The 18,775-nt window shown below is 35.8% G+C and overlaps 1 protein-coding gene across 3 annotated transcripts in view; it reads right to left on the bottom strand.

Annotated features, from left to right (window-relative positions):
* LOC140453459 (polyadenylate-binding protein 4-like) overlaps nt 1-18,274 on the bottom strand; it is a 42,562-nt gene extending 24,288 nt beyond the window's left edge. The window contains exons 1-8 of one of the 3 annotated variants that reach the window (XM_072548161.1): nt 17,483-17,637; nt 17,028-17,118; nt 15,185-15,364; nt 10,121-10,314; nt 8,971-9,086; nt 6,313-6,452; nt 4,168-4,262; nt 8-145 (exon numbers count right to left, since the gene is read on the bottom strand). In XM_072548161.1, coding sequence (XP_072404262.1) covers nt 8-145; nt 4,168-4,262; nt 6,313-6,452; nt 8,971-9,086; nt 10,121-10,294 — 663 coding nt within the window. In that variant the 5' untranslated portion in view covers nt 10,295-10,314; nt 15,185-15,364; nt 17,028-17,118; nt 17,483-17,637. Of the gene's footprint in view, nt 1-7; nt 146-4,167; nt 4,263-6,312; nt 6,453-8,970; nt 9,087-10,120; nt 10,315-15,184; nt 15,365-17,027; nt 17,119-17,482 lie in introns of all 3 variants that reach the window. The other 2 variants (XM_072548160.1, XM_072548159.1) reach the window with 2 other exon arrangements.
* Nucleotides 18,275-18,775: the final 501 nt, after the last annotated feature.

Genomic DNA, 18,775 nt, shown 5'->3' on the forward strand with positions numbered 1-18,775 from the left:
TACACACCTGGTATCTACTGATTCGCTCCTGTTTTAATTGTTCAAACTTTCTTTTTAGTTCAGCCTGTCGTTCCACTTTTTTCTGGGCACGTCCAACAAACAGCATTTTCCCATTCAGGTCCTTCCCATTCATTTCTTCCACAGCCTAGAAGTACAAGACAAGAAAAGAGCATCAGCTTATCCACACTATTTCCCATGGCGGAAATGTCTATCATGAGGGGTCATAATTTTAAGGTGAATCAAGGAAGGTTATGGGGAGATGTCAGAAATAGGTTCTTTACATAGAGTGTGGTGGGTTATGGAATGCACTGCCAGCAGTTGTAGTAGAGTCAGATACATTAGGGACATTTAAATGACTCTTGGATAGGCATATGGAAGATAGTACAATGTAGGGTATGTAGGTTAGTCTGATTTCAGAGTAGGATAAAAGGCTGGCACAACAGTGAGGACTGAAGGGCTTGTACTGTGCTATACTGTTCTATTGTAAACAAATTTATCAAATGATATTTACTAAAGTATACATAAGCCAGGGTGACATAATGCTATACAATATTACATTAATGCCAAACATGTAGAACAGGCTAGAATACTGTGCATGTTTCATTTACATTTGTATTAAAACATTTACATTCTGAGGAATTAATTGCTCATGGCAAGGAATTTTATTAGCTGTTTTAATGAAATTTTTAAAACCTTAACATAAAACACATTCAAAAAAGTGGAGCATAAATAAATATTTAATACTTTTTAAGATATAGACTTCCACATTGACTGAGGGTTCCCCTGAAGTTATTAACTTTTGGCCCTATATACCAACAGCTGCTACATGCGGCCTGGGGTTAGTGGTTTTATTCGCACATCATAAGGTCATCGCCTCAGACTCACTCCAGAAATGAGAGCACATGAATCAAGGCTGGCACATCAGTAGAGTGCTGAAGAATTATTTCAGTCAGAGGAGAAGAGGTAATAAACCAAAGACCCATTTGCTCTTTCATTTGAATATGTGACCAAGATCCAAGAAAATCACATTGTGCTCTATATTTAATTCCAACAACTACAACATTTAAAAGGCATCTGGATGGGTTTCTGAATAGGAAGGGCTTAAAGGGATATAAGCCAAATGCTGGCAAATGGGACTAGATTTACTTAGGATATCTGATCAGGATGGACAAGTTGAACCGAAGGGTCTGTTTCTGTGCTGTATACCTCTACGACTCTAGCTAAAATCTGAAATACATGATCTGTTCATAGATTTAATTGCTGTTTATGGAACTCTGCAATGTGCAAAATGTCTGGCAGGTTGTTACATCACAACAATGATGATGTGTATCGGATATGTTCTCACTAAGGCTGTGGTGAAATTGTTGTTGTTTTAAGATACAAGGAGGACTATATAAAGTAGGTAATACACAGCAATTTCACCTGGTTCAGAATGGAAGAACCAGAAGATGCGATTTGCTCTTGAAGGGGATATAATTCAAAATTATATGTCAAAATAACATTTCAATAAGTGTTTGTATCAGTCTCTGTATAAATAATGGAAACAATTTATACTACTAAATGCAAATTTATTTTAATTCATTTGTGGGATGTGGAGATCGTTGAGTCAGTCAGCATTTATTGCCCATCCCTCGCTGCCCTTGAGAAGGTGGTGGCAAGCTGCCTTATCAAACTACTGCAGGCCATGTGCTCTAGCTAGATTCATAATGCTCTTAGGCAGTAAGTTCCCAGCTTCCCCAACAACACTAAATGAACAGTGATGTGTTTCCAAGTTGGGATGGTGAGTGGCTTGGAGGGGAATTTGCAGGAGGTGGCGTTCCCATGTATCTATTGTCCTTGTCCTTCTAGACTGCAATGGTTCTGATTTTGAAAAGTGCCATTTATGGATCTTTGGTGAATATTTGAAGTGCATCTTGTTGATGGTACACACTACTGCTCCTGAGCATCCATAGTGTAAGATTTGGATGTTTGTGGATGTGATGCCCAAACAGGTTGCTTTTTCCTGGATAGTATCAAGCCTCTTGAGTGCTGTTCGAGTTATACTCATCCAGGCAAGTGTGGAGTGTTCCATCACACTCCTGATAGTGTGCATTGTAGATGGGGGAAGAGGCTTTGGGGTGTCAGGAGAGGAGTTAGCCACTGCAGTAGTCTTAACCTCTGACCTGGTATTATAGCCACTTTTATTAATATGGCATGTCCAGTTCAGTTTCTTATCAATGGTAACCTCCTGGATGGGACAATGGGAGATTCATTGAATATCAAGGGGTGGTGGTTAGATCGTCTCCTACTAGAGATGTTCAGTGCCTGGACCTTTTATGATGTGAATGTTACATACCACTTGCCTACCCCCAAACCAGTATCTGAGGAATCACGAATGGTGAACAATGTGCAATCATTACCAAACATGCCCACTCTGACCTTGTGATGGAGGGAAAGTCACTGATGAAGCAGCTGAAGAGGGTTGGACAATTCGAAAGAAGTTCTTTTGGAAAATAATATTTTGGAAATCGATGGGAGAGTAATTTGAGAATTGAAATGGTAAATGTAGCATGCTAAAAAGGATGGTTCTCAAAGCATCACTGTCATTGTAAACTAATTGACAAAGCTATATTGTTATGACTAGTTCAATCTTTATTAGCATTGTTTTAGGTGATGATAGAAGGCAAACCTAAATAGATTTTGTTTCTTTACTGTCTAGCAACTATTATGTTCCTACCAATACACTTTAAAAACATATAATTAACTGTAAAGTGTTTTGGGACATCCTGAAATTCCAAACAATTTTATGTAAATGAGAGGATTTTTAAAAATTCACATATTATAGCTTTTTAATTGTCAAATATATTACAGACTGTGCAAATCCTGTCCTCATATGCACACATGAACTTCCAGAAGGATCACCTGAATAACAACCAGGAGAAATCTTGGCCAATTTACTCTTCTGAGACAGAGGGGCATAAAAGGCAATTGTTGCATCCTGCTGCTGCCTTAGCTAAAATCAGTTGACTTAATACAATACCAAAATTTAACCTCATGGTCTACCAAAGTTCATCTATGTAATGAATATTTATAAAACTTGTAAGTTTGGAAGAAGTTCACTTCTTTAATAAAGTAAACGCAGTGTGCTTCAAAAGAATTAAATTTTGTCTCATGATAAAGTTGAAATTTACATCAAAAGAATGGATGATTTTTTCCTTTAACTAGATACTTTCATGTAAGTCAAACTATTCTCAACCTAAAACCCTTGATTCGAATTCAATAGGGGTGATTGGATGGTCAGCATTTGCTTTTAAAGATCCTTTCCAAAACAGAGAACTAAACAGTCATAGTAAAATTTATGATCATTCTGAGCATACATTATAAAAATGCAGAATATTTATTTTTTAGTTGATTGACCGTAGATTGTGGCCTGGTCACGAACCATGCACAATGTCCTCCCTACCAGAGCTGTAGAAGTGGAACAAGTTAGAACACATTTGGCAATAAGAAGCTCTAGAGCAAAGAGTTATAGTTATTAGAAAGACAAGTATTGAACTTTGGAAAGAATAGACTTTGTGTGAAATTGTAAAAACAAACCAAACAGGTTATGACATGACTTTACTTCTATAGCAAGGAAGCATTGACTACACCAGATATTTTGGATAATGTTGTTGATGACTTGATGTCTAATTAAGTCTGACATCACCTAAACTAGGTCACATTATAGAATCCTGTTTGCATTGTATTGCTTGCCTTTTGCTTTCAGCATCAGATAATGCTCACAAAATTTAATGGTACAATATGTTTACAGTTTGAGCTGCCTTACTTGTTTTGTTTTCCATTAGTACATGGAACATTGTTCATATTTCTCTCCATTAAAGAAAGTTTGCTTTGAATTCAAAATCCTTATCTCAATTCAGAATTTATATAATGGAAAATATCTTTTTAAAAAATTAGATTTTGAAGTTCTCAATGCACCTCAAATTTTGAAAGTTGACCACAGAATGCCGCAGTTTCTTTTTCAGCTCACTATATTAAAATTTCCAAATTAAAATTTCAGGATTCGAGTCAATTCCATTTGTCTGACTTGTTCAAGTGCAGACAATTAATTTTGATGACTAATTAAATCATGATCCATTTCCGTACTGGTCCATAATGTTACAAGCTCCTGTGAACAACCATACAGACCTTAGAAGCATCCTCATGTTTTTCATAGCTAACAAAGCCAAAGCCTTTGCACTTTCCATTTGGGTCTGTCATTACTTTGACACTGAGGGTTTTGCCTAATAGGGCAAAGAGAAACAGAAAAAGGATAGATGAATATCAGGAGATATGAAACTAAGCAGCAAACATAATTAGCATTCCCTCACAAAAATAACATAAGCGCCCCTTTCTAAAGCAGTGAGGAGATTTGGATTGCTTCACCTTTCTCTTTTCTCTGTATCTGGTGATTAATATCTGTCATACCTTTTGCAGTCATTTTTTGCTGCTATGGAGTGCATAAGCTGTGGTCCCAGCAAAAGGAATTTTAAAAAAACTTGGGCTCTAAAGTAGTAGAAGGTAATTATATTATCTGAAAAACACTGGCACACTTTTATCCTTAGAACACATGTATGTGGAAATTTAGATGGATCCCATTTGCGATAATGAGCGAGACAAGTGATGCAAATGGATGTAGAAATTTATTTAGTTTTTATTTTTAAAGTTTTCATGTTTTCTTTGCAGTCTTTAGTTGGCATTATCCATACCTCATTCAGGGTGTTATTCTAATCAATTTTATTTTTGCAGAATTCATTTTAGTTTTAAAATAAGGATTGCAGAGCCAACAGTTGCAATGGTGGAAATTGTGGAAGCACAAAAATCATTTGTTTATTTAATTCTCAAAGTAAATTGAAGAATTTTAAAGTGATTGCAGCATGACAAGGTGAATCATAAGATTAAAAAAATAAAGCAAGCAACAATAATGCAGAAGCCTAATATTTAAATTCAAGTTTCATTTCACAATTTTGTAACTGTTATAAAATGGAAGTTAAATTGTGTATTTATAGTTCTCCCCATTTACAAAAGATACTTTCACCGTGTAGAACTTGCAAGTATTATGAACTCTGAGTAGAATAGCAATAAGCTTCAAAATAGTAGAGAAAGGCTGGTGGCATGGACAGATATGTGCCACTTGAAATGTAACTCAAAGAAATGAGAAGTGATATATTTTAATAGTAATAACAAAGAAAGGAAATAGAAGGGGTACAATTCTAAAGAGAATCTGAAAACAATCAATACAGCATATGGGATCCTTGGCTTTATAAATGGAGGCAGAATGCACAATCAAAGTAGTTATGGTGAACCCTCACAAAACACTATTTCAGACTCAACCAGAGTATTGCATTTTGAGAAGGATGTAAAGACACTGAAGAGTTTGCAAAACTATTTATCAGTATAGTACCAGGGTGACAAAATCTTCACTTAAGTAGATCGATTGGCAAAGCTGTTCTCCTTTTCTCCTTACAGACAGTTTAAGATATTTGACAGAGGCATTCAAGATTGCAAAGGACTGGACAGAGTAGAGAAGATGAAACCATTCCTGTTGGCAGATGGGTTGAGATCATTGGTTCAAATTGATTGACAAAAAAAGACCCATTTTACACAGCAAAGATCCAGAACACACTGTCTTGAAGCAGATTCAGTTACAGTTTTCAAAAGGGAATTGGATAAAAATCTGAAGAGAGGTAAAGGGTAGAGGCTATCTGAGGTATTCTTGCAGAGAACTTATATGGACAAAATATAACACTGAGTTAACCTTATGATTCCATGGGTAATTCACAGTAGTAAACAATAGTTCCAAAAAAGTCATTCCACGACTTTCTTTGAAAAATTAAAATGAGTACTCTCACCTCTAATGACCTTGTACCAGTTGCTTTTAACTGAAGTGAATTCATCACTGTCAATAGAAGACTTATGGGAGGAATGAAATATCTATTCTCTACAGAAAGGCATTGGGCCTCAAATAGCATCACCCAACAGCAAAGCACTGATCAGGAAACTTTAATGACAAGCAAAGTGACAATTTAGAAGATTTAATTGTCACAGAAAACTTTTGGGGCATCAAACTGGCATCAATTCATGCCTAAACATATGTGTAGAATTTGAAAACTTAGAAGACAAATTAAAATATATCACTTTGAAAGATAAGTGAAAATGCTCCCCATGACATCCAAACAAACTTTCGCAGGTGGTAACATCACCTCACTAGAGCAATGGAAAAACATAATGTAGGACTACTAGTTCATACTATCTCCATCTCACAAGCCACACTTGTAGCAGAGTTACACTCACCAAATTTATCAAACATTTCTTTGAGTCGTTCATCATCCATATCATCACCAAAGTTCTTTATGTAAACATTGGTAAACTCTTTTGCCTTTGCACCAAGTTCAGCCTCTCTCTCTTTACGAGACTTAAAACGACCGACAAATCTAAAAAGAAGTAATGCTGAAGTGAGAAAAAGCTGTTACACCCAGTGATTAGTTGGGAACTGGAATGCACTGCTTGACAGTGTGGTAGAGGCAGATTCAATCAAGGTTTTCAAGAGGCAGTTGAATTATTCATTTGAATAGGAAGCATATGTATGGCCATAGGGAGAAGTTCAGGGAGTAGCAGGAGGTAAAATACTCCTTTGGAGAGGCCGTGCAAACACGACAAGCCAAATTATCACCTCCTACACTGACACCATTCTGCATAAGGTGTATAATATTTAGTGAAATTCAAAAATCAAGCAGAAGCTTCCATGGTGCATGAAAAGTTATTGTGGTCATTTAGATCAGATATTTGTTCTTAAAAATACACAAATGAGCTTGTAAGATTTTGATGATTGAATCACTCAGTACAACCACATTCCCTTTCTTCTTGTCTATAAAGTAACATTCCTTAACTCTTCCTCATAAGAGATAACTATGAACTTTCACATAAATTGAGAGTAATAGCAATGTCCTAATCCTGAAGCTATACTGTCAAAAGATGAAAAATGAGCAGTATATAAAAGAGGCATCCTGAATGAGCCAAAACCCTTTTCACTAGATTTGAATACTTCTGAAAATTTTTGAAGTTGTGGATATTGGAGAGTTCAATGTAACATTATGAATAGACGTAGAATACAGCTGTCTCAAATCAGTGGGTTCCTGTGTTGACGATATTAGCAAAATGAGGAAATTTTCTATTGGAATCTCCCAAAACAAATCCATTTTTGTGCAAGGAGAAGTTATTTTGCTGACCTTAGCAGGTCATACTCATGTCACACATATTATGTGCTTGGTGTTATAAGGGTTTATGTTCCAAAAGCAAAGTTAATCAACTAAACCCTTTTTAATGGCCCTAAAATATCTGAAAAGGATAAAATTAATATAAAGCATTTGAAATTAATTCAAAAGCTCATTTTTATTCTTGAAGCCGTAAGAAGCTAGCTTTTTCATGCATTCTCTCACCTTTGTACTGTGAGGTGGGGTGATTCTTCATACTAAGGATCGGAGTTACTAAGCAGAAAACACAAATGTTGGGATAAGTATCGTGATGGGGTCAAGTTCTGTTAGGCGACAGATGTAGAACAGCAGCATGTTACATTGTTTTCTTGGTGCTAACCTATTATTGATATTTGTACAATACTCTGTTTCCAAATTGGTTTAACATATTAGTTGGTTGCTTTCATTGCTTCTCAATTTACTTTTACAGATGAAAAATGACCGAAGAGATATTTCTTTCTATCCTAAAATACACATTATAAGATCTGATCTGAGTTTCCAGCCTATTTCCCTGATGAAAAATTTGAGTCCAAGATAAAGGAATTACACTGCACAGCATTTACTATAACATTAAATCCTTCCACTTTTATTGCACCATTTCAGCTTTGTTGGATGTATCACATCCTAGCTTGGGCATCCAGTTTTAGAACAACAGATTTTTAATGGAAAACTAAAAACAGTGTCAAGGAGACCCAAATTCAGTTTATAGACTTTTATTACTTTCGGGAAACATTTATTCACTTAGAAAATTCCACTACACTCAAAAAAAATTTATACAATAGTTTGATCTGAGCCTGCATGACAACGGATCCATACAACCTGGGTGCGTAAGGACTTGGGTGTGAAAGAATAATTTGTGTTTAGTTAATCCAGTGTGATGTTTCACCATAACATCTTTAATGCTTTGTATTCCATGGACCAATTGTCTTGTCCATGCAACAAGGAACCATCAGCTAACTTGTTAACAGTTATATTGCATTTCTCTCTTTGATGCTAAATAAAAATCTCACTAAGAACCACTTACATCTACTTCTAGGCCTTGAATAACTGGGTGGCAAGATTGATGAGAGATCCAACAAAAGAACTGTATGTTAAATTATTTCAAAAATAAAAGAAACAAACACATATAAAGAAATAAAAAGTTAAAACAGAAAAATGGTTGGGAAGAAAAATGAATAGGCAGAAATGGGAAAACAAGTACAAAAAACATTTTACGTATAGTTTCAGGTTAACTTTAACTGAATTGGTTCAAATTTTATTAAAATAGAGCCATTAAATCAGCAGGTGGAAACATCAACATCTTTATCCTATAAACAAACTTAGCTACACAGTTAAACTTATATTATTCAGTATGTCCCAAAACAGGTGAGGCTAATAAAACACTGAAGTTAACAAGTTCCCTGTGGGAAGCTAATAAATAAGAATTGGGTGTGAGCAGGACCAATGTTACTGATCAAGGTTACTATTGATGTGTGAAGTGATTTGAATTCAGTTCTTAGAAAATTCCTAAATGGTACAGATCATTAAAACAAATCTTACTCTATGTCACATAAATACATAGCACCATTTTTTCCAGATTTACCATCTCTCAGAATAACCAGTTAATTATTTAATACAAGGTATGAGCAACACTGTTCAAGGTCTAACGGCACACATATTGAAACCACAATTTAAACAGCATCAGCTTTGAGGTACTCACACTTTTCGGTCATTAAGCAACATGCCGTTCATTTTGTCAATAGCTCTATCTGCAGCATCCTGAGTCTCAAAATGAACAAATGCATATCCTTTGGAGCCGTTCTCATCACATACCACCTAAAGAAAAGAAATGCCTGTGTTTCTGGTCAGCGTAAACTTATGCTTTACTTTCATGCACTTTTAATGAGAACTAAATGATTTCACAGTAGAAAGAGTTTAAAAAAACAAGTACAAAAGGTATTAAGACCTGGCGAAAGCCAGACATTTGATAGATCATGTCCTGTATCATGCATTTGATAAATTAAAGCAAGAAATAGCAACTTTAAACAAACTCTACAAATACTCAGAAACCTAGAATACTACTCTGAAGATCATAGGGTATATGTGACCTTGGTGAATTTAGGGGCAAAGGATTGAGAAATAAATAAATATAGGAACGAAAGGTTTCTGGAGTGAATCAATACAATACCAATTTAACTACAGAAAAATAAGTAGCGAAAAAAGACAAGAAAATTTAGCATTTTTACATGAGAAAATTCAAAATCTCAAAGAATAAGACAACATACTTATAATTAATGGGTCACAGAGATCTACATGGAGAAAAAATATTCTATGCAAAAGATTGATTAGCAATCTTCACACCATTAAAAGAACACTTAATATTGATAAATGATTAGACTCAACATTTTGTGGCCAGTTAAATAAGTTGTATACAAATGCAACAACTTCTTGAAAATTACCAGGTTACGGATGAGACATTGTTTTCAATGGACTAACACAAAATAGCAATCAATTTTTGGCTATTCACACTTTTCATAACTCACATTTTGGCAATTCTCTCACTACACGTTTCTGGTCAATTTGCACATTAAGAATCACACGCATTATTTAAACACCATAACAGCTGCAGCAAAATCTGGCTGATAGAAATAATTAACTTTTCTATGCTTTTCAACTGAACTGTTCATTTAACTAAATTACTTTGGCAAGCTACCTTCCAAATGTTCCTAAAGGCCATGTATTCAGAGTAGAATTATTCAAGACTGCCATAGACTTTCTGATAAAGTAATCTGATCTCATGCATGGGTGGAGCAAAATAATAGCGAGAAGTCTTGAGATTAGGTTTTAATCCATCATGTTTGAAAACTCACCTTACAAGACAAGATGTTCCCAAATGCAGAGAATGTGTCATACAAAGCCTTGTTGTCAATGGATTTGTCTAGATTCTTGATGAACACATTGCCTACACCCGATTTCCTCAGAGATGGGTCACGTTGAGACCACATGATTCGGATTGGTTTCCCCTTGATGACATCAAAGTTCATGGTATCCAAGGCACGTTCAGCTACAATATTAAGAAAATTTTAAAAGTTGTCCAAGTAAATTTAAAGTTAATTGGGTTTGTAATCAAGATGTGGAAAAAAGTTCAACAATATAATAAAGGTTGTCCTACTTTACACCAAATTTCTGTGTGTCTGATTAATGTGTCAGAACAATTTGCACAATTAAACATACAAATTGATCAGGATTGAATGAGTGACAACATATGCTTTAACTGAGAAAAGACAAATAATCACTCCTTCTCAGAAATCTTGTACAAGATAATGAAAACCATTGCTCAAAAGTCAAAAAACAGTAAATTCTGTTCTTGTTTACTGCCTATCTTTAAGTGAAATGTAATAGATCTGACACAACAGATGCCAAGATTGTTAACTAATAGTTATTACTTGGCTTCAATTCTGAAATTTGTTACAGTCAACTGGTAGATTTATTGATGCACTAAACAATATTGTAATGCAAGGTTTCATCAGTGAGTCAAAACAGAGTTCCTAATCTTATTGTCTAGAGCAAATATTTCATCTCTGTATAGAGAACAATGGGTAATTATGATGAGAGCTACATAAGTCCAATTCCATATCATCTAGAACTGACGTGTCTTATGCCTTTTCAGATGAGGTAATCATGTGGAATAAAAATACTAAGTAGTATACTGAAAGTTGTTGAATTTCAGCATGTAAAATTTTAATTCTCTCTGCTCTTGACAGAAATACAACTACTAATGCAGTAAAATGTTACAGGTTTGTAACAATTACAAAAGTATAAGGTTTTGAACCGTATTATTCTATCAAGGCAAGCATTCACACTAATTAAAATACATATATCTTATGATCCGCTTTCAAGTTTTATTTACCTGTTTTCATTGGAACATTACATAAAATGTTCACGTGCCGAAAAAAGTTAATAGGATTTATTTATAATTGACCTTTTGAAGCTCTTATTAAGCCTTGAAACAGAGGTCAAATCACAAAATGCTGTATAATTCAGCATTATATAATTATGATAGAGTATTATCGTTTTCACTTGAATTAAGAAGGTTGTAGGTATTTTACTTACACAAGTGACACATTTCAAAGTTATTTACATCTTCTCCTTTCCATTTCTCTGCTCAAGTCACGTCTCAGCTTTTACTAGTAACACTCAGAAAATTAATGTTGAGAAATACACATGCATGATTTTCCCTTCCATTACCTTTTTAAATATCTATTGCTGAAGAACCATTCAAAAATCACAGCACCTGCTCTTAGAAATGTCGCTAGAATTATGAAAGGCCTGTACTTATCACTTTTGCAACTTTACACTTTAATACATCATATTTTAGTTAAAATGTGTTAAAGAAGTTCCACAAACTCTTAAAACATTTTACACTGTTCTACTACTTTGTTAACAAAGCAGGAAAATTAAATTTGATGTGAGTAAATTCAAAAATAAATATGCAGCGCATCCTGCTTCTTTGGAGTTCTTCTACTTAATCACTATGCAAATAGACTTCTATAGCACAGTCAGCAGAATATATTTTCTCAAAAATTCTCAAATCAATTACCTTGATGTTAATATTGTACACATTTTGATTGCAAGAACTATTTGCAACAGACCTGTCCAATCCCCAGCACACTATTCCCTCTAGTTCCTGAAAGTCAGCAAAAGGAGCCAGCTCATCTTTTGCAGAATCCTTTGTTAGTAAATATCCTGCTAGAATGCGAAAAACTTCATGGACTGAAACTTGAGAGTGACAAGTTTTTCTCATCCCAAATTTGTTAAGCGTTATTTTCTTTCCCAAACCATTTAATCAAAGAATAATATATAAACCTCACTGAGGAAAGAAAGTGATTTATCAAACACATTCTTCTCCATCTTATAAACATTTTGATGGGTCAGCAGAAAGCAAGATTAACAAAATGACATTGGAAAGTTTAAACAAACAGAAATGGTGACTCTCATGTAACCCCGCTCAGGTCAGACTAATTCACCATAATTTATATTTTAAGTTATAACTAGATTCTATTAGCTTTTGAGCATTTTGATTACCATGGTGCACAGAGATTTTCCTGCACTCTTTACCAGCAAGAATTATTCTCACTGACCTTCAGAAATTTTTCCAGTAACATTTGTTTGGTGCATATTCACTAAGCAAATAATACAGTAATATGTGTAGGGTCTGGGTGGGTTGCTCTTCGGAGGGTCGGTGTGGACTTGTTGGGCCGAAGGGCCTGTTTCCACACTGTAAGTAATCTAATCTAATCTGAATGTGGAAATTGAGATTGTCAACAGCAAACATACTGCAATTTCACTATTTCCAAGGGGATTAAATGGCTGATTAAATGGCTCCTTCACGTTATACAGTCCTGTCTTCTAATAGATTTCTGAATGACCAAAATTTGTATGTGGATTAAAGAGCTATCTGACTAGAATTTGTCCTTTATACCGCCCTTTAAATATTCTAGCAGTACAAAAACTAACTCTCGTACAAGTTAACAAAAAACTTCAGTTAAAAACCGAACAGCATTTTTGACCCAGAAATCAGTTGATCCGTTTTAAATCTCAGCTTTGATAGCAATCTCTCCTGCTTCAAAAAACATTCAAATAAATATTGACAAGTACACAGATGCTAACTTTATTTACTGCCTTGTGTAAGAGGTCATGACATTTAGTGTTATATATGCTGTATCGGTAAGGAAGCTAATACCTAAGTTAAATAAGCACACCTTAAAACTTGCATTTTTCCCTAGTGCTTTGGTTTCAGCTTCCAAATTTTTCTCAGGGTGAAATCTTCCTGTCTGTAAGAACTAGCAGTCCTGTAGTTTCCAGTACTTAATTAAACTACTGCACTGTAACTTTCCACACTTTCATAAAATCTAAAATAATGTGTAATATTTACTAAGTATTTTACTTTACATGAACTCTCAAAGCCAATGAAAGCTATATTGCCATGTTAAATGATAACACACAGCCATTTCACAAAAACACCATCAATAGACGATGCAACCTCTTTTGTACTTCGTTGCCTGCTATTTTTAGCAAGTGATCCTTTAAAGGCATGTGCAGGCAGAAGAGCTGAATCAACATTACACTTACCACATGGTCTGAGCCAATCTCCTTTCCTGGGTTTAGCTAAAATAAAATCTGAATAGACAGACACTATTTAAGTTACTGATTACCAGGGATACTGGAATATTTATGGCTTTAGAGAATTTTATTTGACTCAGGAACATATAACTGATATAAATGCAAAGAATAGATTTGCTTAAAAAATTCAGGCACTTTCAAAGTTCATCATGCTGAGAAAAAACTGTATGTTTGTCATTTAAAATTAAAATAACATTAAAAAGAAACATTTTATTTCTCTACTCTAAATAATTCAAAACCTTTGTTTCGTTTTAAAAGCAAACCGGCAGAAATTACTCATAATTGGCCGAAAACTGGCAAATGTTTCTTCCAACTACTAATGAAATTTGTAAATATTCTACTCGTACTTAGTGAGTTACAATGATAACATGTAGAAACTGCATGTTATTGGTCGTAATTGCAATATGCTATTTAAAACTGCATTCAAAATTTGGAACACTGTACCCATCTTCCAAATAAACCGTTGGAGTTTAATACAAGTGTCAGGGAAAGTTGTTACTGTCTTTAAAAGCTTCATTTTCTGACATTCAAATTTGGAAAAGTTATTTCATCTGTCTGACATTCTACTGTTTCTAGTAATATTCTGCACTTCCAGCACCATATCTTTCCTCTCCCTGATTGTTTTTGCTAGTTTTGTGTATACACGCCTGCGAACAGAGTAGGAATCAACTACACTCTCAAGCATCTTAATGCCAACCTACATCATAGCTGGTAGGCTACCTTCACTTTACTATGAATGTATCATCTTGCCAGTGATTTAATGAGATCAATTAATATAAAGCAGACCAAAAATCTTAACTCTGATTTATGATATAAATTCATAACCACCTGAAAATGATTGTTTTTCCACCTATGAATGATACTAGGCATCTGAATATTAAGTCAGTCACAGTGGCGATTTGTTAAAAGTGGCATTTTTGGCAGTAATTTAAAAGACTTAAAAGTTGATTTAACAAAACTTTGGTTAAATTAATGCCCTCCATAGTGCTGAAGGAATTTAGAATTACTGTTTGTGTCTTTTTAATGCTTACATATAGAATAGTTGTTATGTTGAGTGAATACACTTCAGTTCCAAGCAGGCAGAAAACCCAACCTACTGTGAAAAGAATCTGACCACATATCTATCAGACCACATCTAAACCTTTTGTAACTCTCAATAACCTAATGGCTGCTTCATATGATGAGATTCATTACACTACAAAATTCTAGTGGCAATGTGTTAATTCTGATTTGTATTATAATACAGGCATTCCATCTGATTTTTAAACTACAGACATGTTGACTTAGAATAACATGAAATACTATTTTTGTTGTACAAATTTGAAAGGACTGTAAAGTTTGTTGCAGCTGGAGGCTATAATAGATTCATTTGAACTGTCTGAATCAAAGCATCCTAAAAGAAGCATATTAAGGCATTAAAATGATTTTTTTCCCCATAAAGCATATTAGCATAATTTGCTAATAAGCCCAGTGACAATTAATTTCTAATAAGTGGTTTTCAGGATGTACTCAACTCTGCTATTATCTTATGAAGGAAGCAGCACTTTTAAAACATTGCTTAACATTATTTGACAGAAAGGGGGTGAAAACAGATTTCATATTGGAAAACTTCCAAAGTCAAGTGACAAGAAAAGTCACTAGCATAGGGCAGAAAAGAAATAGTGACACTAGAAAGTTGTATTCTGAGCACATTAGACTACTGCTTCATATTTCATTATGGATAACGTGTAAATGCTCAAGTTGCTCCTTACCATGCGTGTAGGTTGCTGATAGTTGAACATTTATTTCTGATTTAGTTTAAGGAGGATTCCGATTGGCTGAGAACTGTGGTTATGCCCACGATAGTTGCACAGTTTCGCTCAGCATCAGAACCTTTCATTGTTTTGTGTTAGAGCTGGTGCTGTGATGTCAGGAGGATCACAGAACAACAACTGAAAAAGATTTTTTAAAAATTTTAAGACATTAAAACAAAGTGAAACTAATAATCTAAGCGCAACAATTAAATCAAAAAGGTATAATTATCCATACTTCAGCACAGCAGTTACTGTTTTAAGCACTCTAACTTGTGCCAACATATATTACTTGTGTGCTGAACAAGAGATTATACAATATCTGCTACTATCCTATTGTTAAATGGATTTAAGTCACTAGAAGACTTCAAATACCTTTTCCTCATCATAAAGAACTGCAAGTTGATATATGCCGATTTTTTCCAAAAATTCAATCACAACAGGGACAAAGTAGCATATGAAATAGCTAACACTGCACTTTCTACAGCAAAGATGAATACCATCTGCTGATAATCCCCAGCATTATTGCAAATACACAAAACTTGACCCAACAATCAGAGGAAGGGAAAGGGTAGATGTTCTCTGTGCAGAAACTAAGTAATGCCAGATGAGATTGAATAAACTAGTCCAACATAGCAGACAAGAAACAAAATTAATTTTAAGTACAAAAGTGAGCAAAATACCAGAAAACTATCTTATAGCAAGAAAAATGCACATGATCATTTAGTGGGTAAATAGATAACCTGATATTGCAGCGAACAGAAATTCAACAAAATCCACGGTTCAAAAGCTGTGATTTGCTAAATCCTCTGATCTCAAACCTGGGTTACAATCAATTTCAGCTCAATATGCTTGTGGATAAGGAGAAGCACTGCTTAAGAATATTGCAAAGCATTCAGTCACTGACAAACATCATATAATGTATATTAGCACTTCTGACACATCCTCACTATATTTCTATGACATTTAATATTGAAGGCATTCTTCAAACTGACTTGACTAGTTAGCTCCTTTAGCTGAACAGCTAGTTTGCAATGCACAATGACACCAACAGCATAGGTTTAATTCCTGCAACAGGTGAGGTTACCATGCCTTCTCAACCTTGCCCTTCACCAGACCTTCATGTATGGTGATCCGTACATTAAACTCATCAGCAGTCATTTCTCTTTAAGCAGAAAGCAATCTATTGTCCTCGAGGACTATGACTTCTGACTTCAATCTTGAATTTTAATATGTACAAAACTCTAATCCAATTCTCAAGTACGAGAGTAGTGATAGTACAAAACTACCAGCTCATCCTTCCACAATATATTGGTTCTTCAGAGATCTCAGTCAAAAGGACATTCTACAAATGCAAAGCTTGGATTGCACTTGCTTGTTGACTCTGGATCACAGACAAACTTTCCAGAAGGGGTTCATCAGAAGAAATCTGGTATTGAACACTAAATGTTTTTTCTTTTATCCCCCTAACCCAGGAACACTGAAGCCAATTTTAGTGCTCATCTTCTATAATCCCTGCTAAAAATTACTAATAAACAGTTTTTGTAGGTTATTTGGCCCAGTAATAGATCAAACCATCAGCCCACTGAGCCATGGTTGGTGTTCTACAACTTTTCTTCCTCAAGGACATAAGGCCCATAAGTGTTTTCTTATGCCTGAAATACTTTTCCCCTACTAGCTTAACATGTGTCTAGGTCCCTACCTGTAATTTATTTGGAACATCTTAACAAGAAGTGTGCCAGCTGCCTATTAATGGCCCAACCGTGACATTGAGAAATGTTAAAGTCATTATTGATTTTCATACCTGCGACATTGTGTTCCCCAAGGTCATGAGATTTCAATCCCTTCAGAATTCGTAACCTTTCTTAATTTTACTAGCCCATCATTTCAGCTACCTGCAATGAAATCGACGGGTTTTAAACTAACTGGTGGGTGCATTTTTTTTAAATTGAAAAACCGGGACAGGCGAAATCTCCCAGGATGAGAAAAGTTTGGCACTAATCGAACCAACAGACAGATGTGAAACATTTCCCTTCGCTCGCCAGCAGCCAGTGGTTATTGATATCTCCGGGCAATGGTCGAGAGTTGGGACATTGGCCTCCCGCAGCCACAGCCCTGGGGGGAGCGAGGGCTGGATGGAGAAAGCCATAGGAGGAAATGGTGAGGGGAGGGCAGGTGGTGGATGTGGGTTTGATCGAAGATTTTGTAAAAAAAAAACAAAACACCAAAAAAAAAAGAAAATAAAAGCTTCTGGCTCACCGTCTGCGGGCTGCTGGAAGTTGACATAAGCGTATCCGAGTGACCTCCTGGTGATCATGTCCCTGCAAACCCTGATGGAGAGCACAGGCCCGGCCGGGCTAAATTTCTCATACAGCATCGCCTCGGTCACATCTGGGTGCAGGTCGCCGACATAAAGCGACGCCATCGGGTAGCTGGCACCGGTCTGGTTCATCCTCAGACAGTCCGACGCAAATCAAAAGATCAACTTTTTTTTTCTCTTTCTCTCTCTCTCCTTTCCCCCCTCCCCACCTCCCCTAACGAAACGGGTGACGGCGAGCGCGAGGGATTCTTTTTAAAAAAAAAGGGGGGGGGGGGTGTGAGGGAAGAGAAGAGGCGAGAAACCGTTGGGCAAAGAACTTTCCAGAAACGCTTGAACCGGTTAAACCTTCTTCTCTCCTGAAGCCTGTGGCCTATGTACTTAACAGGATTCCCGACTCTTTCGATTTTTTTTTGTTTTTGCTTTTAAGAAAGCCGCTTCAAAATACTTCAGTTTCCAGAAACTTCGGAAGGTTTGTCCGCACCCGATTCCAGATGATAAATCCCAGAGCGTGGCTGAGACCTGGTTGGCTTTATTTTTCCTTTTTTTAAAATTATAAAAAGTAACTGGATTTTCCCCCTCTTCCAAACTTAGTTCCACCGATTTTTATTTGTTTTTTTCTGTTTATAAGATTTTTTTTGGATTTTTTAAAAAATTTTTTCACGTATGAGTGTGTGCTTCTGCAGGAGCTTTTCCACACTCACACATGTGGCTAGGAGATGGAGGGAGAGCAATGGAGGAGGAGGCTTTTTATATCAGGCAACAATCCCGTCATTTCCTGCACCATGAGAGTAAAAGGCAAAAAGAACAAGAGGGAGAATATTTTTTAAAACCCTACAACTCCGCTCAGTCAGCTATAGCCGCTGCCCTCTGCAGGCTCAACAGCTCAGAGTTTATGTTCAGCTGACTTGCAAAAGACTTCAAAACCAAAACGTGCCATCATGTATCCCTCTAGGTTACTTCCCATGGATTTGACCCAAAATGGTATTCATCGACTACAAGATTGGGTTACACACCCTTTGTGCCCTTGTCCCCTCTAAAGCTGTGGTGCTGTCTGGATCAGCAAGTAGAAGTTCCTGCATGGTCAAAGGAAGGGGTCAAATCTTCATTTTGGGAGTAAGTTGAGGTGAGGTGTAATATTGTCAAGATTAAGAATGGTGCTGGAAAAGCACAGCAGGTCAGTCAGCATCCGAGGAGCGGGAAAATTTCAGGCTAAACTCCTTCATCAGTGCTGT

This window comes from Chiloscyllium punctatum, chromosome 27 (genome assembly GCF_047496795.1).
Source record: "Chiloscyllium punctatum isolate Juve2018m chromosome 27, sChiPun1.3, whole genome shotgun sequence".
In the NCBI taxonomy this organism is placed as follows: domain Eukaryota; kingdom Metazoa; phylum Chordata; class Chondrichthyes; order Orectolobiformes; family Hemiscylliidae; genus Chiloscyllium; species Chiloscyllium punctatum.